This window comes from Penicillium manginii, assembly GCF_028828005.1.
Source record: "Penicillium manginii strain IBT 31320 chromosome Unknown utg000005l:1.0-5665137.0:1.0-5668048.0, whole genome shotgun sequence".
Lineage (NCBI taxonomy): Eukaryota > Fungi > Ascomycota > Eurotiomycetes > Eurotiales > Aspergillaceae > Penicillium > Penicillium manginii.
Window position 1 is genome coordinate 81,737 of NW_026643106.1, and position 21,783 is coordinate 103,519.

General features: G+C 47.3%; 8 protein-coding genes across 8 annotated transcripts; 3 read left to right on the plus strand and 5 right to left on the minus strand.

Annotated features, from left to right (window-relative positions):
* Positions 1-525: 525 nt before the first annotated feature.
* N7533_006441 (MBL fold metallo-hydrolase) lies at positions 526-1,323 on the plus strand (the record flags this gene model as incomplete). The annotated part of the gene is made up of 1 exon (XM_057103091.1): positions 526-1,323. The coding sequence occupies one exon, from the start codon at positions 526-528 to the stop codon at positions 1,321-1,323; it is 798 nt and encodes a 265-aa protein (XP_056958048.1).
* A 2,172-nt stretch (positions 1,324-3,495) lies between these two features.
* N7533_006442 (beta-glucosidase) lies at positions 3,496-6,132 on the minus strand (the record flags this gene model as incomplete). Its single annotated transcript, XM_057103092.1, has 5 exons — positions 3,496-3,711; positions 3,746-5,208; positions 5,273-5,520; positions 5,582-5,903; positions 5,955-6,132. 5 exons carry the CDS (start codon positions 6,130-6,132, stop codon positions 3,496-3,498), a joined length of 2,427 nt encoding a protein of 808 aa, XP_056958049.1.
* Positions 6,133-8,001: 1,869 nt separating this feature from the next.
* On the minus strand, positions 8,002-8,400 carry N7533_006443 (2-3-dihydroxybenzoate decarboxylase; the record flags this gene model as incomplete). The annotated part of the gene is made up of 1 exon (XM_057103093.1): positions 8,002-8,400. One exon carries the CDS (start codon positions 8,398-8,400, stop codon positions 8,002-8,004), a length of 399 nt encoding a protein of 132 aa, XP_056958050.1.
* Positions 8,401-8,457: 57 nt separating this feature from the next.
* N7533_006444 (uncharacterized protein) lies at positions 8,458-9,018 on the minus strand (the record flags this gene model as incomplete). The annotated part of the gene is made up of 3 exons (XM_057103094.1): positions 8,458-8,665; positions 8,717-8,817; positions 8,860-9,018. The coding sequence occupies 3 exons, from the start codon at positions 9,016-9,018 to the stop codon at positions 8,458-8,460; spliced, it is 468 nt and encodes a 155-aa protein (XP_056958051.1).
* Positions 9,019-12,473: 3,455 nt separating this feature from the next.
* Positions 12,474-13,587, plus strand: N7533_006445 (uncharacterized protein; the record flags this gene model as incomplete). The annotated part of the gene is given in 5 exon segments (XM_057103095.1): positions 12,474-12,567; positions 12,582-12,727; positions 12,787-13,272; positions 13,349-13,434; positions 13,491-13,587. 5 exon segments carry the CDS (start codon positions 12,474-12,476, stop codon positions 13,585-13,587), a joined length of 909 nt encoding a protein of 302 aa, XP_056958052.1.
* Positions 13,588-15,137: 1,550 nt separating this feature from the next.
* On the minus strand, positions 15,138-15,929 carry N7533_006446 (uncharacterized protein; the record flags this gene model as incomplete). The annotated part of the gene is made up of 1 exon (XM_057103096.1): positions 15,138-15,929. One exon carries the CDS (start codon positions 15,927-15,929, stop codon positions 15,138-15,140), a length of 792 nt encoding a protein of 263 aa, XP_056958053.1.
* A 32-nt stretch (positions 15,930-15,961) lies between these two features.
* Positions 15,962-17,799, minus strand: N7533_006447 (uncharacterized protein; the record flags this gene model as incomplete). Its single annotated transcript, XM_057103097.1, has 5 exons — positions 15,962-16,397; positions 16,483-16,805; positions 16,877-17,138; positions 17,208-17,631; positions 17,703-17,799. The coding sequence occupies 5 exons, from the start codon at positions 17,797-17,799 to the stop codon at positions 15,962-15,964; spliced, it is 1,542 nt and encodes a 513-aa protein (XP_056958054.1).
* A 1,793-nt stretch (positions 17,800-19,592) lies between these two features.
* On the plus strand, positions 19,593-21,119 carry N7533_006448 (uncharacterized protein; the record flags this gene model as incomplete). The annotated part of the gene is made up of 2 exons (XM_057103098.1): positions 19,593-19,742; positions 20,277-21,119. 2 exons carry the CDS (start codon positions 19,593-19,595, stop codon positions 21,117-21,119), a joined length of 993 nt encoding a protein of 330 aa, XP_056958055.1.
* Positions 21,120-21,783: the final 664 nt, after the last annotated feature.

Below are 21,783 nucleotides of genomic sequence, written 5' to 3' on the forward strand. Positions count from 1 at the left end.
TCTTTCTCAATTAATCATAGCAGGAAATTTCCAAGAATGACGAAATGTAGAGTGGTTCTTTTGGTCTATTCTTCCGATTTATGCCTTTGTCACAACGAAGACCACAAGAGTAAGACTACTTGGCGATTACCAGAGATGCCTTTTGACCTATGTAAGCTTCCAATATTGCTAGTATGAAAATATCGTATATAATATTGGTCATCCAAGTAAATTATCGGCCCGAGCACCGTCATTACTACGTAATCATAGTCCTTTGCCACCGCGGGGGAGGGATGCCAGGGCGGGATGCCAGGGCGGGATGCCGGAAATCAAAGCTGATTAACGAGTTGAGCTATTAGTTAGTCATGCCCATTTTAGTAAGATTTTTAATTTTTCCAATCAATCTTTGAATATTCTTACTCACAAGTCTTATTTTCTCACTTTATAAGGGCTCCAGGACACTCGCAATCCCAGCATCCCCCAGCTAAATTTTCAAAGCTTCTTTCCTCAAACTACTACCAACCTCCATCACATCTCCCGCTCACTATGGCTCCTTCTCTTGACGTGACCCACATCGGCACTGCCACCGCCATCCTCGAGATCAACGGTGTCAAATTCCTGACAGACCCTTTCTTCTCCCCCGCCGGTACCTCCTGGGACCGCGGCCGAGTCATCCTCAAGGTGACCGAAGACCCCAGCCTCCGTCTAGACCAGCTCCCCGTGATCGACGCAGTGCTCTTAAGCCATGAAGACCACCCCGACAACCTAGACGAACTCGGCCGCCAACTCCTGGACGGCCGCCGCGTCTTCACAACCTCGGATGGAGCCAAGAACCTCGCGCCTCGCCCCGCCGTGCACGGCATGAATGCATGGGAAGAGATCGACATCCCCATTGCTGGCAAGCAGTTCAAGATCGTGGCGGTCCCAACGAAGCATGTTCCTGGAAATGAATGCACCGGTTTTATCGTCACCGGAGAAGACTTCGGCCATGGGCGCGAGGGTCTGCCCAATGCAATCTACTTTACTGGTGACACCGTCTATATTGATGAGCTTGACTCCATTGCCAATCGGTACCATGTTTGTGCCGCCGTGATGAATCTCGGCAATGCTCATGTTCCTACTTCTGGCGATCCTGATAGTCCTCGCATTCAGATTACCATGGGAGGCAAGGATGGGGCTAAGTTGTTTCGGGCTCTGAAGGCTGATGTTCTTGTTCCCATGCACTATGAATCTTGGGGACATTTCACTCAGTTTGGGGAGGAGCTGCGCCAAGTCTTTGAGGAAGAAGGTATCAGTGATAAGATTTGTTGGTTGAAGGGTGGCGAGAAAGTTTCTGTTCTGTAGATTCCTTAGGTTTCTTTGTTCGTGGAGAAGTACCGGATGAACCGCTGAGAAAAGACTACTTTCCTGAAGAACCTCGCAGCTGCACCGAACCATTGATTGTAGCGACACAAATATTCATAGGCCGCATTTCCCACATTTCAAATCCCCAAAAAGATGTATTATTGATTGACTTTCCTTCTAGTCCAACAACAGTCCTAGTGACACCCTTAGCGTAGCCAGTACCCCAGTCTAATAGACTCATAAAGAGATCTAGCCTCCGTAAGAAGATCCTCATTCAATAGTCAGCTGTGGTTCTCCTGGACTTGTACCCCAAACGTTCACTGGATCGTCCCCATTCTAGCTGGTGTTCCCTTTGGAGTGGGCAATGCATGCGTCTTCATTTACACCTCAAACTACATTGCCCGGTAATATGGCATTTATGCTGCATCCGCGCTCGCAGGGAATATGCTCACTCGCAGTATCATGGGAGCATTCCTCCCGCTTGCAGGTTCATCAATGTATAAGGCTCTGGGCTTGAACTGGGCAAGTATAATTCTAGGAATTGTGGAGGCTGTGTGCATCTTGATACCTGTTGTCTTCTACTTTTACGGACACAGGAGTCGGAAGGCGAGTTCCTTTATCAAAGAGATAGAAAAGATGCAGGTAGCTTGAGAAACCTCCCCTTGGCAAAATAACATTCATTCTTTATCTTTGTCGAACAAATTGATGCCTGTACAACAACATTCCAACCATATATATAAATATTTGGCAATCCTGTAGAATAATTTATCGTGACCAAAGACCGAGGTACACCTGGAAGTATAAAGTTTAGAGTGAGGCTACTGTTTTGTAACGTAGTTGCAGCATGATATCCATGATTAAATACATTTAGTCTGAATACGCTTAAGAGTATAGCGGATCGCAGTTATTGTAAAGATCATATGTCCTTTACCGTATCTTCTAGCACGAAAATATCGGATTTCAACTTACGGGGTCATTTTCGGTGTTCTCCCTACTGAGCTTGGATTGTCCCCACCACATTAGCCCCGAAACGGTTAGATTACCGCCAAGCTTTTTGTGTACAACCCTGGAAGTGGTGATTGCCGAGAGATAAATAATTCGGTGCGATTGATACCCACTTGCCCCGGGTGTGCCGAATTGCTGAATAAATATTTAGTAAGTATTATAAATTTTTGTGTGATCTTGTGGCAAAATGGGACTTTATTGATGACCTCACGCAGTCAAGAGGAGCAAGAAGAGTGTGGTTTGGCCATAACGGGTCACCTGTCGCTGCGGTGGTACACCGTAGCGTCAGATAGGGCCCGTTCGCGCTCCCTCGTAGGGAGGCAATATGTCTGTATTGTATATTGTAGTGGATTCTATATACAGAGGGAAGGCAGGAGGGACAAAATTGAGACTTGACTGCGTGAGAGATGACGAGCTACCCGCAGAGGCAAGCTTGTATCTTAGACATGCAACACAACACAACATGAACATTGAAGCATCACTTAATAAAACAATAATGACAACCCGCCCACGGGTTTGCTGACTAAGACCCAACCCGACCCGTGGGCGGGTTTTGGCGAGGCCTAGCATTGAGGCAACCCCAATAAAACTACTTCCTTTATGTGCTGAGGTGGGATAAGCCGAACTTACATCATCAGTAGAATGAAACGGAATCTCTAATATCTTCAGAATGGCAACATATTTAAATCTCTGATTCTTTTGAATAGAATATTTCAATATTCCATTTTATTGATCTGATCTGCAGCATCAAAAACCCCCCCTTGCCGCCTTCCGCCCTTACCGCAGCCATGGCAGCAACATCCAAACCAACCCTTATAATCACACATATCACCACTGCAACTGCCATTCTCAACATTGATGGAGTCAACTTCCTGACAGATCCCTTTTTCGGGGCCATAGAAGGGACAGAGTATGATTCGACCGCAGCCTGGGAGCAAATGGACCTGAAACCGTACGGTCTTGACAGCATCCCGCCACCACCGCACCTTGTCAACAAGCAAGGACCAGCGCTTCAGCTCAATGAGCTGCCGCCTATCGATGCTGTGCTTCTTAGCCATGAGGATCACCTTGAAAATTTGGACCCAGAAGGCCGTAAGCTGCTGGATGGTCGAAAGGTGTTTACCGCCGTGGACGGTGCCTCCAACAACCTCTCAACATCCCAGTTAACTAAGCCACAGGACGAAAAGTCACAGAGCCATGTAGATCACGGCTACTGAAGCCAGCATCCAAGACAAAATCACTCGTGGGTATAAGCCATTCTTGCTGAGTGACGTTCCAGTAACTTAGATCTCGGCGCATTAGCGGGAACGTAGCCGTGTAGCTCTCGCCGGGGGCAAGCTCAGCTTTTTCAAATCCACGTAATTGGAGCGGAGGCTCTGAAACCTCAGGGGGGGAAGGAAAGGTATAGTTGCGCAACAGTGGCACCAGGTGTCGTCCCCGTATTCCGGAATGTCACCTGTGCCTCGAACAGAATATCCCAAAGGGCTGGATTTCCACCTGGGCGCGTTGCCAGGGCCTCTGGATGAGACTGAATGTGAGCCTCTGGATTTGTCGGCTTCACCACCATCGAGTCCGTGTCCATACTGAAGTTTGTGTATGAGAGGCCGAATCCAAACTCATATTGCACGGGTATGTTGTGGCTATTATAGTAGCGGTAGTCAATCTCGAGACCTTCTGAATACCATGATTGCCAGTCGTCGACACCCGAGGTAGTGATATTGGTAGTCGGGGGGGCATTAACGCTTTCAGGGTTCAGGGGAATAGTGTAGGGAAGTTTGCCAGATGGGGTCTTGGCTCCATAGAGAATGTCGACGATCGAATGTCCAGACTCTTGGCCAGGGTAATGTGCGACAAGGATTGCTGAGACATTGGGATGGGTTGCCCATGGCATAATGACCATGCCCCCTGAGTGAGTCACCACAATAGTATTTGAGCATCGACTGGCGACACTCTCAACGACGGCATCGCCATCCTCGTCTACTGTGAGATGCTCACGGTCTAAGCGCTCAGTGGCCCGGGTCTTCAGAAATACAAGACAGGCCTCAGGAGCAGACGCGCCCCAGAGACTCTCTATTTCTGCGTCTTTTATCATGGTATTGTTCAGCCAGAATTGGACCAGAGTATTATCCTCAGAAGCCCGTTCCTCGAGGGCCTGTAGGGGTGAAACAAGGTAGGTAAAGCGACCATTGCCTGACCCTCCACCAACGGCAAGAGTACCAATTTCCGAAGCTCCACGAATGAAAGGCCCCTGAGTATTGGGTGCTGCATCACTGCCAAATATCGCTATGCTGGCTGGCACTTTCAGAGGAAGGGCATTGTTCGTATTCTTGAGCATCACAGTCGACTCGGCCCCATGTCGTCTGATGCGGATGCCATGGTCCTGTCGAACATCGCGGCTCTTGTTTCCAAACACGAACGAATCCATCGAGTAATTATTACTCGAGAACTGGGTATTATAGTACGCCATTGCCGGATCCGTCGCCGGGAAGCCTTGGTCTTGTTGGAGGAAATAGTACGGTGTCATGATTCTTTTGATCATATCGTCGAGGCGAGTCTCCGGAAGTGTACCGTTTCGGACAGCGCATGTTATATTCCACCCAAAGTATGAAGAGAGACCTGTCCGATTGTGAAGGGGTGTCATGGGCTCAATGAAGCCCGGTTGATCCATGTCCATTCCTGCTAGGGCGGAGGCCACCCCGGAGTGAAGACCGGCCCAATCACTCATCACGTATCCTTGAAATCCTAGTTCTTCCTTCAGGAGTCCGTTGATAAGCTTCGAATTTTGACACGCATATGAACCGTTGACACGGTTATACGAACACATGGCAGCGGAAGCTTCGGCACGGATAGCATTGGCAAAGGGCCACATATAGAGTTCATCTAAGATAGTTGTCAGAACTAACAGGCCATAACAGGAGGCAAGAAGAAAGAAAGTGCAAATTACGTATGGTTCGATCATCAGCGTTCGAGGAGTAGGCTGAGAACTCGAGCGTGCCATTGGGATAGGTGGTGGGCGAGCGTTGGCTTTCTTGTTCGTAGAGAAGCCAGTGCTTGATCGTTGCCTGAACTCCAACATCTTGTAGGCCCTTCACGCTTGATTCCATGGCAACTCCGGTGAGGTACGGATCTGGGGAGAAGCCCTCCCAGTTACGCCCACCATATGGCGTCCGGCCCAATGGGCCTCCAACAGGACTGTATGTGACAATGTCAGCTGGCTGGCGCCAGGGTAAGAGCATTCAGGGCAGCAACATACGCCAGGGCAACTTGAGCACCTTTACCTCTGTACTCGAGACCCAAATCATGGTATCGCTCATAGATGAGATCCCGATCCCAGGACGAAGCAATTGTTACTCCGGCGGGGAACACACTCACATAGTCCGAAGGTCGGACAGCATTTGGGCCATCTTGGAGACAGAGGCCTGTGAAATTTAGACGCAGGATGGGGCCAATGTTCCCGATACATGGCCCGGCAACACCGGTAACGAGCCACGCCTTCTCATCAAGCGTGAGCAGCGAGACAAAATGGGTTGCCTTGTCTAGTGCTGTCTCCCATCCGCCTGACCCAATGATATTGGCTAAGTAACATCAGCAGCAAGCCAGCATGCGTGTATTAAGGACAGACTTACGAGAGGGGTAGACTGGCGGTGAATGGCCGTACTCGCCCAGGATGGTAGTGTTTGCGGGTTGAATCCATTGATAGGCATCTGGTGATCTCGACCCGGCATCACCAGCATTGGCCTGGGAGTAGGCCAGCGAGGGTAGAAGCGCCGCCGATGCGATCAGCGTTTTTACAAGAAACGACATGGCAATGGAACTTAACTTGGGAATGAGACCAGAGAAGAGGCAAGAGGGCCAACTTTAAAGGACGGTTCAAGGAAATCTCGCTTGCACTAGGCTTGATCCCACCGATGCAATAGGCCGAACCGTGCCTTGGTGATTTTCATCGGCAGCCCATCCCCACGGGGAACATGATGGTAGAGTATAAAAACGGGGCTGCCGATTTCACGAACTCCATGCTTCAATGGGGGCCACTCTCCTGGCCACTCTGATCGAAGCAACAATAAAACTTTCATATAATGGAAAACCATGGTTGTGGAATTGTGGCTGTGGGGGGCTAGTACAACCGTTTAACAGAACAATCCTTGCTAAACCTGAAACGGACATCATTTCCGCCAAGCAATTGGGGCCAGACAATGCATATTACGCGGGACACGTTTACATGCACCACTTGCAAAAGAAACTTCAACCGAAGGGACAATTATCGAACACATGTCCGAATGGTTCACTCTTAACTCGTATGTCTTCTACTTCCTTTGCCCACCACTGCAAGGCTGGGAATTGAGTCGTTATCCATGGCTTTTTGATGTCAAATGCTTTCTATCAGTATTAAATCTCAAGAGTCATCAGCTTCTTGTGTATATCAGAGTACCATTCATGAAGGGATTGTTTCAAACCGTAGAGCGTCCGACGTAGACGCAGAGACTTTCCAGCTCCAACTTCCATGCCTTCTGGTGGCTCCATGTAGATTTCTTCTGACAAGTGAGGATTAAGAAAGGCAGTAACGACGTCCAGCTGCTCTATCTCCCACTGAAACCAGGCAGCGAGGGCCAGCAGGAGCCTCACGGATGTCAACCTGGCAACCGGTGCATATGTATCTTGATAATGTACTCCATATACTTGCTCAAAGCCCTTTGCAACTAGGTGAGCTTTATGATGCATGTCCCTTTCCGCATCATACTTTGTCTTGAACACTCATTTGCAGCCAATCGCAGTCTTATCCAAGGGCAAGGGGATAATTTCATATCTTTGATTCTTTTGATGCGCGGAAAATTCATCGCGTATGACACGAGACCAATTGACGGGATCCACCTGCATTGCAGTGTGAAAATCCAGTGGATCGCCTGCTACCTCCACTCAGAGCCTGCTAGCTGGCTTTTTGACTGCGCTCGGCTCCGCGCCACCCTTGGATAGATCCTCCCTACTCCGCTGAGCAGCGAAAGCAGTTGCGTGTGAAGGTAGGATGGGGTCATCTTAATGATAGTCATGTGGTGGCTCAATCCTACAGATCTTAAAATTCAATAGTTCCGGTTCTTGTTCAATACCCTCAATGTGAAGGTCTCGGAAGCTGGCTTTCACAATATTGGCCACAGCACATGGGCTTTTAACTTGACAGGATGGATGGCATTGCTGGGTTTGAGGTTCAATAGGGATTCCTGGAAATTGTTCTTGCGACTGGACCGGAGAGGCTCGTCCGCTGTTACTTGCTTGGGAACTTCCCGCCCGGACCGTGGAGCTGGCGATTAGGACTTAGTGAGATAGTTTATCTACTTATATGGATGGTGATATCATGTTCTTGCTAGATAGAGATCGAAAAATTTGGATTTCTAATTTTTTTATCTCATTGCGAATGATATAATATTAGGATACGTTCTTATCAGCTGCTGGTTCTAGATATCAAGTGTTGGCAATACGTTGTAGTGTTATACATATTAACTCTAGATTGAGCCTCTTGCAAGAAATTTGGAACACTTTAGCTAATATAATTCTCTGTCGTCTAGGAAAATCTGTTTTCTATAGCACTTAACTCCACGCACTATCAAGAGGTACGGAATGGCGGAAATCGTATGAACTAAGCATCGTGACATCCATGCACAATGTTTATCACGAGAACAATCAAGCTGAAGAATCAGCATACTCCTCCAACTTAAACAGATTCTTGGCATTCTCTCGCCCAATTTTATAGCGATCGGTCACCGAAATCTCAGCGTTATCGAACCAATCACATGCATCGCGGAAACTCTCAAATGGATAATCAATCGAGAAGAGGATGCGGTCCGCACTAATCTGGCTCATGCAGAACTGCAATGTCGGTGTAGAAAAATGTCCAGAGGTAGTGATCCACAGGTTTTCGTTGAAATACTGGTATATGGTCTTTTTGCAGGTTTCAGCAAGCCCGAGAGGCTTTTTGATATCTTCAAACCAGTGATTGATACGCCAGAGGTCGAAAAGGAATATGTTCACCAAGATGTCCAATAATGATTTGAAGCTTTGGGTGACGGTCGAAGACACCATTGGTAATCATACCTAGAATGTGAAGACTAATTCGTTCCGCAAAACTAAGGGGAGGCCCTAGGAGCCATTTCCTGGCAGCCCAGAGCTTTTGATACTGCTGGCCTGTAGGGTTGCGAGGATGAAGATAGAACGGCACATCAAGTTCCGTGACCTTCTTCCTCGCCGCAGCGCTGTGTCGTTGACCAATGCACCCTTGAACCCGTATTGACCAACGCAGCGTTCGAGCTCCGCAGCCGCCTGTTCGGGATTATGCATAGACAAAGTCCTGATAAAATTCTCAGTGGAAGTCTATAATACCGAGATAAGAGATACTAACGCGAAAGCGCCAAAGCGGTCTCCTTTACCCTTGATACGGGCACCAATATAGTCGTTGATCTCCACTGCTAGACTTTGCGCCGCCTCAGGGTCCCAGATGTCCTGTACACCTGGGGCAGTATATGAAAGAATTTGAAAACCTACACCATACTTTTTGGCATAGTCCAAGCGGATGGTATCGATATCATTGATTTCAGAAATGTGCTTGTCCACGTCGGTAGCGAACAGACCTGCCCACCAGCGGTTTTCCTCGGTGAAGCGTGGAAGCGCGAAGGCTTCCTCTAGCGCAACCTTTCCCAGCATTGTGAAAATTATGGAAAAAGATATTCGGACGAAATAACTGGAAAGTGAAGACCAAATTGTGGCGTCGGCCTAAGTTTATATATACTCAAAAATGACTAGTATATTGTATTAGTACTTACCTTGGAAATGCCGGAAGTTTCTTTTCGGAAGTGATTCTGCGGGTACCTAATATAGCACAGGCTCATAGGGAAGTCAAGGAGAGATGACCATGCCTCTCGTTGTACATGAAAAAATAGCGACCTTATTCATATTCCGCTTCCATGAAAAAGAGTGCCAAGAATACAGGTCATGCGGCGGTCCCATTGACAGGCTAACAATAATCTTACCGAGGTATTGTAAGCTAGCCCTATAGAATTGGTAATATCTGCTAGTATAACTTAATTAAGGCTAATATTGGGTATTACGTATAAATGTCAAGGATTTCTAGGATACTATCCCTATGAAAACGTAGTTTCCACTTAGAATATCTTTCTGGTGGGGAATGGCTGAGGCGAGGCGGCATGATTCAGGAACCAAGGCATACATTCGACCCTGGATCAACGCGAATAGCCGGAACGAAGTAACTTCTGACAATATCATGCGAGGGTTTCGGTCTTGAGACTGGCAATAGTCTCATCTCAAACCAGAACGCTTATATGTCACGACGAGGGGTGAATGCTGCTCTATAGTCGATTTGCTCTGCCCGACATGTCGATTCAAGAGGCGCAAAATCCCTGAAATATGTCAAATGATGGCAGCAGAGGCTCTCTTTATCTGGAGGCGGATTACGGATTTGAAGAGTCGCACGACCGAGGGTGACTCTCACCCAGATTCCCATTTTCTTGTAAAACACTCACCTTATCACCCCAGGTCGCGCGACAGAAAAGCGGCGTTCAGCTATTTCCCCAACAGGCTAGACAATCTATTGGCTAGCCCGACCATTTGGCGTGGGGCCAAAATACAGTTAATAGTCGGGTGGGTGCCACCCGGGTGAGAATAGGGTGAGCGTCGCTTTAGCGTCGAGCGACCGAGGGTGAGAAGGGTAAGTGCGCAAGCGACAGGGTGAGGAGCAAGGTGAGAACTGGTGATTCTCACCCTCCGTCATGGGCCGCTGCACAGACCCTCTTAGTGGAACGATGGTACTACGTATACGGAGTATTATTGGAACATATCGTGTCCCTAAAACGCTCAGTCTCTTGGCATCTACACACAGCCACCCGATGGAATGGGGCCAAAATGTTGTGTCAAATGCTTTGCTCTCGCAGCTATTAGCTAGTTAGGTTCCTTCTTCTATGATGACTCCTTAGAAGAACTCAGGCAAAGAAGAGACGGAGCGAATTTAGATGACAGGGATGTAAGGGATGGTTCTGCTAGCGACTTGGTCAGGTGACTATAGACATCTTTGAACTTCTGCCCTATTTCCTTTTTTTCCTGGCCCCTATTGGCATTCTTGTGCTTTCAAGACAAATTTCCAGTCAAGCATTGACCAGGCGTAGCTTGTTCACTGCCCTTGATCGCTGTACAAAGTATTCAAGCAATCAACTTGTTAACGGATGGTCAATTTAAACATTATTGAGTCGAACAAACAAGATTTCCACTAGACCGATTACTTTCAAAAGTGGACGTCTTAGACCCTATGAACTATGTCTTGGTCTGGGCCCGTCCCATCACCCATCATATTGTTATACCTCGATAACCTGGATCTAAGTACACATGTATGATTAATTTGCATATATATTTTCAGGGCTTCATCTTCCGAGTTGTCACATTTCTGAGCATGCTTTTTCTCGCTACCAGACAAATTGAATCTTAGGTGCTATAACTAGGCGCGTCGAAACGGGGTTTCCTGGGTGATAATTGCCTAGTATGCGAGGTCCGCAACCATGTCGCTACTAATGCGAAGCCCGACACGGTCTCGGGTCTTTACAGTGCTTGCAAGAGCGCGCCAGTCGAATGCGCTAAGTAGGTCTTTCTGAAAGCTTCCCTACTTCAAGTTAATAAAACTAATAAGCTAGGACTGATATCTCAACATCCTTGTATGTTACTTCTTCGGGAAGGAGCACCAATAAGAGCTTCCAGATCTTGCAGCCCTTGCACGGGACGTCTTGTCCATTCCTGTCATAAGTACTAGTGCAGAGCCTCTATTTATTTGCGCACATGATATCTGTCATTATCAAAGTGGATGGTTTAATCCGGAGTCATTCAAAGCACTGATGCTTTACATATCATAAAAGGGACCTTCCGAATTTACTAATCAGGGCTGTATGAGGCTGCGGTGGATAATTCTTTAAATCTGAAACTTGCCTCATAACAAAGATGAGAGGTGTCATAGATGATCTTGATAGCATGAACAAGCTTATCAGAGAGACAAAGAATCAATGATCGGGATGCAGACTATGTCATCATCCGATATAACGACTTTCTCGCAAAGTGGTTACCACGTAGGAGGTACCTTAGTTCTGCTCGGACCGCTTCTTCGAGGTTCTCCGTGGTTGTCACCTAGTAATCCTCGCGGCAGGCTTCGGCCGCCTCCGGCACGCGTCGCGCGTTCTCCTCTGTCCAATAGACAGGTCAACTTGTCAGTTTCCTCCCATAGATTGTAGCTGTGCTTCTGATCCGGCTGCACAATGCTCTCATCGCGTCGGAGAGAAGTGTTGAGCACCCCTGTGCCCGTGTTGGATTAAAGCGGCTTTGGGCCAGCCCGCCCTTGCCACCGTCAACGTCAAATGGGACCTCATGTTGGCATGTATGGCCCCGTCTAAGGCTGTACATACCACTGATAATGAATATCAGAGTGAGGGCGGGTTTGTGGCGCTGTTTGGTTGGACTGACAGGGTCAGCAGAGGTTTCTAACTTAACTTAAAAACCCATGGGTTGCGTATTAAAAAGCTTAACCCGCCGGTGGGTATAGAGAGTCAACCAAAAACCCGTTCATGGGAGGATATGTGTAATACTCTTATGGGTCACCGACAAATTCGTCCAGGTTCTAGCGCGGATATGTGTTATTCGCTGCGGCTTTCCCAATCTTAGGAGCCGTGGGTCCAAGCGCAGGATCCAAAATCCGCTTCTTGGCGGGTCTTAGCGCGGGTTGAGGAGGTTGCCCACGGGCTATATCAAGGTCAACGGTTGGAGTAAGATGAAATTATGATCAACCTTGGCCTATTACATACGGAACGTACCGCACATAACAAGTTGATCTGAATCTAAATAGCGGCCACAGAAAATAGACATGCTCGAACAGACTAAAATTGAATAACTAATCAACCACAACAAACTACATGCATTAGTACCTAGTCGGTTAGTACCTAGCTAGTTAGTACCTGCGGGAACCTTAGACATAAATAGAGGGTATGTCTCTCTTTTTATTAGGCTTTTCCTTTTATTTTACGGTTCTTGATATAGAAATGTACTTCCAATTATCTCTTTTCCTGTCTTTGAAAGCCCTTACCGCTGGTTACGGGGGGGGTTCATACATAATGTTCGCCTACATCCCCTTTCTCTTCCTTGCTGTGGTCAATGCCTACTCGGACCCTGGGCCCTGTACGGGCAATTGCTGGACGCACGACCCAGGTTATATCAACGAGTTTCGGACGGTAAATACTTCCGCTTCGCTACCGGTGGAGGCATTCACGTCAGCTCGGCGGACGCCCTCGAGGGTCCCTGGACTGAGACCGGCTTTGCCCTACCCAGTGGCTCAAAAATCAACCACCCAGGCAATGATAACCTGTGGGTATGTAAATCCCCACAAAAAGTCTCCCTCCCTAGCTAATACCAGGACAACACACGCAGGCCCCGGACGTCCACTACAATAAAGGCCAGTATTACATGTACTATAGCGTGTCAACGCTGGGCTCGCAAGATTCCGTAATTGGGGTCGCAACATCCCGGGACATGGAAGCTGGCTCATGGAACGACCACGGCTCAACGGGCCTCAGCTCCACGTCAGCGACACCCTGGAATGCCATCGACGCCAACTGGATCGAGATCAACGGCACTCAGTACATAAACTTCGGATCCTACTGGCAGAATCTGTTCCAGGCGGGGGAGCAAAACGGGCTGAAGGTCAAGGTTGGCTCGGCGCACAACATTGCGTACAACTCGACTGGTCCAAGCAATGAGCATCGCATGGAAGCGTCCTTTATGGTTGAGCACGACGGATGGTATTATCTGTTCTTTTCAGTGGGGCTGGCGGATCATTACGATACACGGCCGCCGGCGCCCGGGGAGGAGTATCACATTGACGTTTGTCGGTCGAATTCTGGGACTGGGGGTTTCGTAAGTTTTATTTATCTATTTTTTCAGCTCTATGTTGGCTGTGGACGGCAACGAAATGCTAAATATTTGTTTTCAGGTGGATAGAACCGGTAGGTCCTGCACTGACGGTGGCGGTACTGTAGTGCTACAGAGTCATGGGAACGTGTATGCGCCTGGTGGACAGTAAGTCGTTCTTTAAGTACTGTTTTGGTAACTGACTTCCTGCTGATTACGACCAGGGGCGTGATGAATGATAGCACCCGCGGACTGGTGCTGTACTACCAGTGGGTCAATAAGACTATTGGAGTTACCACCGATAAGTTCCAGTTTGGATAGAATGTGCTGACGTGGGTGGACGGATGGCCGTCGGTGTGATGGGATGGGACGATTCGCGTATAGAACGGCTTATGGGATAGTGTTCGGGAGTAGGCTGGGTATGTATCCTATTAGAAATGCGAGCCATGTCACTATATTTTCCATCTCGGCTATAGTGATGCGTTTAGGAACAGCAACAATCGGACGGCAAAATTAGTACAAATGCATTCTCAGTGCCAGATTCTGATGACTAATATTGTGGTTCTAGAAGCTAACTAGTTAATCAAACTATCAAAAGGACCGTGGTACCCTCTCATTCATGATGTAATTCACCTGCCGAAAGTTTGACTCGACCATACGTTCCTGCGACTGCCATGATTGATTGAATCGAAAAGATTACTTCACAAGCTTCCCGCGGTATGCAATTTTGCTCACACAACATATCAGATCGACTGAAAATATTTCAGTGACTATCGAGTTTTCCTAGTTAAAAGGAAGTATTCTGCCATCATTTGCGACAATGGTGCAAAATCTTGAGTATGATGCAAAGCGAAAAGGTCTGTCAGCTTAAAACCGAATATCTCTCTCATCAATCCAACGAGATTCTCCTAGGGAACCTATCCATTCAATTGGCATCGAATCGCCATGACGCTTCCCGCACATCCATTCATCGTCCTCTCCGGACGTTTCCTGCAGCCCTCAGTATCAGCCGGAAAAGCACTACAGATATAGCGCCTAGCAGCACAGAATCAATTCGTTTCCCACCAGAAGCTACGGGTATAAATCTTGGCGTGGGCACTTCCGGCTCTCAAGCTCTGCTTTCGGGGCTGCCGCCGGCTTTCTGCCCCACTTCTGCGACATCCGTTGATTCTCCCACTTTGATCCGAGATTTGCTCCCTGTCGACGATCATGAAAGACCCTGGATTCGACATCGTCCGTATGGATCCATGCCTCTCATGAAAGAATACAATCGACGCGGATATCCTCCTGATAAACATAAGGATCTTCAACAGTTTTGCCGGTATAGGTGCAGGCTATGCGACAAACCTTTTTCACGCCCTGCCCACCTCGATGATCATGTGCGTTCTCATACTGGCGAGAAACCATTTCGCTGTCCTTACTTGGAATGTGAAAAAGTGTTCTCCGTTTTGAGTAATGCGAAGCGCCATGGGCGAAAATGTTCAATCACCAGGGATGGATAGTTATATACTCCCATGATGAGACGCACGAAAATTGAATGGGTATACAGAGATCAGTAAAAGAGGAAGGCAGTCGATTTCATTATGACCCGTCAATCAAAATTAATTCCGGCGACTCTAAATGATCGGGCCGGGGGACGCTTTAGTGAAATAGTCAACAGCCATGGCTCCGCCAAGTGTGCCAAATTAAAAAAATAGAGGAATGGCGCAAGGGCCTCGAAGTTCGGAAAAGTAGAACCTGACGCTCATGTCCGAAGGCCATGGTCCTCCCCAGCATGCCTCCGCAAGTGCATCTCGTGCAGAAGGGACAAATCGCAAAAATTACATCTTCGGTCCATCAGGTGTGAGCCCCTAAAATGCCTCCTCACTCCATTATAGTCGGCGTATGCCTTGGGGCATTGGAAGCATGCGAATGTTAGCTCTGCATTCGGGATAGGTTTCCCGCCAGCGGTATGTCTTTCTTCCCGCGACGTAGTCGGCGGCGTATCGGTCTTTATCTTTCGAGCGGGAGGAGAGAGGAACTGCATCGTCATCGTCGGACGGCGCAGAGCGTTTCGGTCGTCCCCGAAGGGGCCCACCCTCCTGAAAGCCGCAATATTGTATTCCAGCAGCAACAGCTTTGTTGCGCCGCGTCCACTCGTCTTCTAATGAATCGGTGGTGGGCCAAGTGAAGAACGTCTCCACGAGAAGTATCTGCGCCGATGGCATTTCAAACTCCTTCCGTAATACCTCGCGCGCAGGCTCATCACTGACAGCCCCACCAGTCAGCTGTCTTTCAATGTCAATCACCGCCTGTTTCCGACTAAAATCACGGCGTACTTCTTTCCGCCGTTTGTCCTGCAGACGCCGGCGCAAATTCAGAACTTGACGCTTCTGGTCATCCAGCATCGCCCGCAATGCTGGGTCATGAGAGTGGTCACCGCACTGGGTCTCTAACTCGAATTGCCAGCGCATGGCCGATTGCATTTCTGGGTCTCTCTCCACTGAATCCCGGTCAGCGTCGCTCAGGTATCGTGGTCGCCGCCGATCAATCCAGCGGCTCATCCGGGTGACAGCCTTTGAGAACTCTTCATCCGGATCGAGGCCGCACATGATCTCTTGTAAACCAGTATGCCGACGGGGGCGATAATGTTTGATAAACGTTCTGCTAGTGGCGTGGGCCATGATCACGTTGCGCTGTGCTTCACTGACGAAACCTAGGCAAGAGACTTAGTCTTCAAGAAAGCCAGAACCTTGGGAATGATAGACGACTCACCGCTTTTGTCAAGTAAATCACCTCCTCCGTATCGAAATTGGTGGGAGAAAAAATGATTAAGAAAGCCGTGTATCTCACTGGATGTCCTGAGCTGTGCGTCGAGTGTGCTACCATTCATGGGCGTCTCCCACAAAATGCGGGGCTGGCCACATATCACCTCAACCTTCGGGAAGACATAGTAATTATCCATCTCTTTCTTCAGGGGAAGTGGCATTTCCTGTCGGCCGCCCTCGACAAGCAGTCTCCGAAGGTCTTCCATCGAGGTTAAGTGAGGCGCTTCAAAGGCGTGGACGTAAAATAATATAATGAAGAGTAGAACATGCGGGCTGAAGACAAGCGATATGCCGTAGACAATTTCGGGTAGCGCGAACGTGTTGCTAATTAATATTGACCAGTCAGTCTGAGTGTAACAAACAAGCTCTGAGGTGGGCAGGAGGTGTATGGCATCGGGTTGCCACCTACAGCTTCGACATGCCCAACACGCTTTTCACAAACTGGGGCTCAAGTTCTATCATCGGCTTCGGAGGTCCTCCGTGCGGATCCTGCTGGAGCGATATTTGTAGATGCTTGAACTGAAGGTCGAGCATTGCCTGTTTTCGGTTGATAGTAAATAACCCAATAGTGTTGTAAAGACATAGGATAATCCGCTGAAACCCCAAGTGAAATCGCTTCTCCCGCGTTTGAAGGATTGTCTCATTGAATGGAATCATATCTTCGATATAAACCGGGACATTTGCACGCGGTTGTTTGTCAAGACCGCGCTTATCCACCAAGTATCTCATACCCTGTCCGTCTCGTCAGCGCAAGCCTCCCGGAGACGTTTTGGGGCGAGAAGGGCAAGGATCGAAATACAAACCGTGCGAACTGCCTCGCCCATCTCTTTGCTCATCTCGTGTTTGACAACTCGTGTGTAGTAAATTCGGAAGTACTTCCAATCCGCTTCAAGGGAGCTGGCCTTTGTATAGCCTTTCTGACGGCGACCATCAGGACTGTATTCCAGTTTCAGACACCAATTGAGAAATCGATGCATGTCATTGGGAGACGCCTCACGCAGTGCATCCTCCGCATCTCCCCACTTGAGACCGGTGGACGGCTCCATTGCTTTCATTTGGCAGAACCTAAGATAAGACATGTTGGTCAGTTGATGTTACTCGCTTGACATTTTCAACGATATCCTGGTCACTTACCAAGCCCAACGCTCTTTCAGTCGAAGTTTCAACCTCTTCGTTTTGTTGGATCGGCCGTAATCCTCCGGCACCTGGGCCAAGTCCTCATCCGTGTCATCATCCGGGACTTGGTATCGGGCCTGGTGGGCACGTTCCATATTCGAGAGGTCTGCTAGTGACGATCTTGTTCCGGTGTTTGGACTTGGCTTCTTCCGAGCAATCGTTCGATCCGCTGGAGAGGAGCATTCCGGCTCGGTGAGATCGGTCTCAGAGGAATCGGGCTCGAACGGTCTATCATTGTCGGTATCGATGGGAGAATTACAAGAGGATTCGCTTGTGATTCCGTGGTTTCTGACATGGGCCCCCCCTCCGACGATGCATGGCTGATAGACTTCGCCGACCGTGCGAAAAACCGACACGGAGCTCGAGACGTTATAATGCACGACTGAAAGGAGGAAAGCAAGACGGAAGATCAGAGGGAGAGCTTTGGAGTGGTGCTTGAGTCGAAGTGAGGACAGTTTGTTGGGCAAAGGATGGTTGGGAAGAAGATATTTATAGCCATGGCGGCTGGGTACTGGCCAGGGTGCAACTGGCTTGGTGCTGAAGGAGCCATTTTCGGCGCCCCCTCCTCAGTAGGAGTGGTGGAGCGATTGGAGAGCCCTCAGGGATCTAAGGAAGTCAACGCGCACAAAATGGCAGCCTGAGGCAGAGACCGGTGAGCGATGAGTGGTGCGTGGTCGAAGGAAGCAGGAGCGTGGCGGAGGGATGTTGCTGAAAGGCGGCCAATTTCGGCCTCACCTGCGGCCGAAAAAGGCAGCGAAATAGCAAAACGCAATTCTTTATGAGTAAAAAAGAAATATTATTCTTATTAGTAATAAATAGAGATTTAACCTAGATAAGAAAAAAATCTAAATTATAAAGATCTCCCTAAATAAGAGTTAGTAGTTATAGAAGATTAGTAAATAGAAATAAAATTAGAGTAGTTTTAGAGATAAACTAAATTATATCTACTATAACTTATTTAATAAATCTTATACTTATAAAACTCTAAATCCTAAATATATAAAATATATAGAAAAGACTTATCTAAGTCCTTAGAATTAAGTTTCTTAATCTAAGATAGAATATACTCTTTATAAATTTTTCTAACTTTTCTTATTAACTAATTAGTATAAATATTAAAATTAATATTATTTTTAATACTTACTATTATATTAATCTTAATCTAAGACTAAACTACTTTAGAATAAAGTAAAAGAATAGATAATATAATCTAAGATTAGAAAAAAACTAGAGATATAAAAGACTAATAATTTAGAAATATTATTAACTAATAAGATCTTAGAATTTTAGAACTAAGACTCTCTTAAATATTACTTAGACTATAGTCTAAAGAATAAAATATATTAATAGTTCTAAAATAAAGACTTTAAGATTAGAACTAACTAAATTAAAAGATACTAGAAGTTAGAGAGTAACTAGAATAATATTTAAGTATATTATTAAGTAATTTACTATTTATAGTAAAAATAGATTTAGTTCTACTTAAATTATTTAGAATAGTCTTACTTATAAGTCTCTCTTAAATAGAACTAACTATAGTTATAGATAAATAACTTTACTTATAATAAGTATATTAAGTTTAATAAGTAGAGACTAATATTATAAAAAATTAGTAAAGTTAAAAAAGTAATAGTAATAGTAAAAAGATAAAGTAAGAAAGTAGAGAGATAAAAAAAAAAGAAACTAATATATCAATAAAATAGTAAATATTAGATAACTTTTAAATTATATTTATAAGAAAAGTATAACTAAGTATTAGTTGACACGGTGAGCGGGGGGGCCAGAAACGGCCGCCATTCGCTCCCCGTTCTGCCCTTATTGACCGCTTGCCCTAACCCGCAGCGGCCCTGCCCTTTCCGGTATCGCGTCCATTGTTGTCGCCCTGTTTAGTTTAGCGTTGCAGTGGCCGCTTTTACCGACCCAACCCTGCACCCGTTTTCTATAAAAGGCCGCTCGTCCTCATCTGCACTTCTCCCACGCACCTTCATTTCTTCCAGCCCTCCCAACATAACTAAACCCTCTTCCTTCGCGCCCCACTAGGGTCAAACGAGTTAGGTCTGGTTGCCTGATCCCTTTAATTGATCGGAGATGTCGCATAACCAGGAATTCAGCTCGTTTCGGCCAGCTTTCGCCGTGGCCAAGTTTCGCCGTGGCTCAAATTCACGCTTCACGCTTCACGATCTTTGCGGGATGGATATGAATTTTCAATCGGTGGATTTTTGCTTTATTCTCCCTTGACCCTACTATGAAGTTTTGGCTTCAAACAGAGCTTCATCTCTAGACTGCTGTCTCGCCCTTCGGGCTGCAGGCGTTCTCTCGATATCTTCGCCTCATCAGTGTACAATGGATTCGGAATCTTGTCGGACATGCCGCTGGACACTGCACCGCTCTCGCCACCTCGAGGTTGCATTGCACTGCCTCTCCCCACTGTCTTTCGTGAATGCCGTGAGACCCGGTGGGCCTACAATTTCCGCGGCCCTTCGTCCGGCTAATGTGCGCCGCCAATCATTTCATTCTGCTGGCCGTCTTCACATGAAATGATGGCAAAAAACTGCCGCATCTGTATTCAGTGGTGAATTTCAGGGCTGTAGGGCGGGGCGGTTACCTTGATTCAGGCAAGGCTACGACAAAAGCATGTGTTGGAAAAGGGGGGCGGACATAGCGGACATCTGGCTGCAATACTCATGCTTCTGAGTGGTATGTGAGCTGGCCTACAACATTTGGTGGATCAAATTTATCAAGACAATAACCTCTTAAGCTGGTGTATAAAAGGAGCGCAGCACCACCACTCTGGCACTCCAGGAAGCCCAAACCCTTCTGCCCAAATCCCCATCCCCCCTCCCCCCTACGCCAGAATATCCTTTCCCACCCTCAGTCCCCATTCCAAAACCTCAGTGCAGTTTGCTTTCCTTTGCTCCCGCTCTTTTTCGGTTTGAAATATCCTTTGAGCCACCCACTTTAAATACTCTTTGTGCCTGATTGAAAATGTCTAATGAATCGTTTCGTTTGGAATCTTTCCGGCCTTAGAATCCCAATAAGAAGGCATTCTCTCGGCAAGGCCCTCTGGATGTTCCTCGCTACCCAAGTCCTATCTCTCTCAATGTCACGCCATCTCCAAACAATCCAAAGGACTCAACACTCCATTCCCGGATCCCTTGCACCCCGCAGCCTAAGCGGCATCCCCTTCCGGTCCGCCCACCACTTAAGGTTTGCGTCGATGGGGCTTCACAATCTGTCGACCAGAATCACCAGAAGCCGGATTTGAGTAGCCAGATGTCGCCTGTCAATCAAGAATCGGAAAACTTCGAACTTAAGGAAATTTTGCATTTAGAAAATCTACCAGGCCCCAGAGACATAGATGGTCTAATTTTTGATTCCGTCGATGAGCATATCAAACAGCAAGCCCGCATTGGATCATGTGAATTCGACCCTTTCTTCACGCCCGATCAGCTTTCTCGGTCTATACCATTCCAAAAGTCAACCCCATCAGAGATGGAAGATTTCGCAAGTGATTTGACCATAGATCCGGCGATATTGGAGGACCAACATTACCAAGCTGGAGAACATCAGAACACCATAGAATCTGCACCTACTAGCACAATCCGCCAGGCAGGCTTCACCGCGGACAATCATTCCTCGCATACAGATAATAGCAGTTCTCGTGGCAGACAGTGTCACTTGCCGAAGGTGACCGATCCTGGTCGGCGGTCTTCCAAAATTCAGAAAGTCTCAGTCGTCATCACCAATCGCCCAAAAGAAAAGCACGGAAAATTGACTCGACACCCCGGTCATCAGGAAGCTTCATTGTCCACAATTCTTGCGCAATTTTCCGCACTTAAAGCGGAGGATCGACTACAATTCTTGTCTTAGCTGTTTGAGAGTACATTGTCTCGCTGTGTGCCTCGCCCAGAGAAAGTCAACACGAAATCACGATCCATACCAAGTAACAATGTGACTTCATCCCGGACCCAAAATGCCTCAGCTAACTCATGCTCATCGCGAAAACGCCTACGTTACTCTGTGGAGGAAGATCGCCTATTGGTAAAACTCAAAAAAGAGCAAGGCCTCCCATAGGAAGAAGTAATTCGGCATTTTGATGAAAAGTACCCTAGGAGGAGTCCGCAGTCTATCAAGGTACATTGGAGTACAAAGCTATCCAGAAAAAATTCGTCTGGACTATGACTCTGTGATTGAAGGCCTTTGGCATGAACTTCAAGCTGGGCTTAATTCTCATTTACCAGAGAAAAACTAAAAATGCCTCGCTTGGTGTCAAGCTTTTTGTGAAGCTACATTTGCGGTATCATAATACATAGGTGAACTCACAAATCAGTGAGATTACCCAAATTTGCCCTTGAATGATGTATAATAGCCTTTCGTTCGCGATAAGATTGACATTCCAGAAATAGCAAAGCCATGATTGATCTAGACCCTTCTTGAATGTGGATTCTGACGGCGAAGGCCAATTCAATACTACAGTCCGGTATGCTACTACAATTTGGTGGATTTGGCTAGCTTTTATATCTCAGTTAAAGAG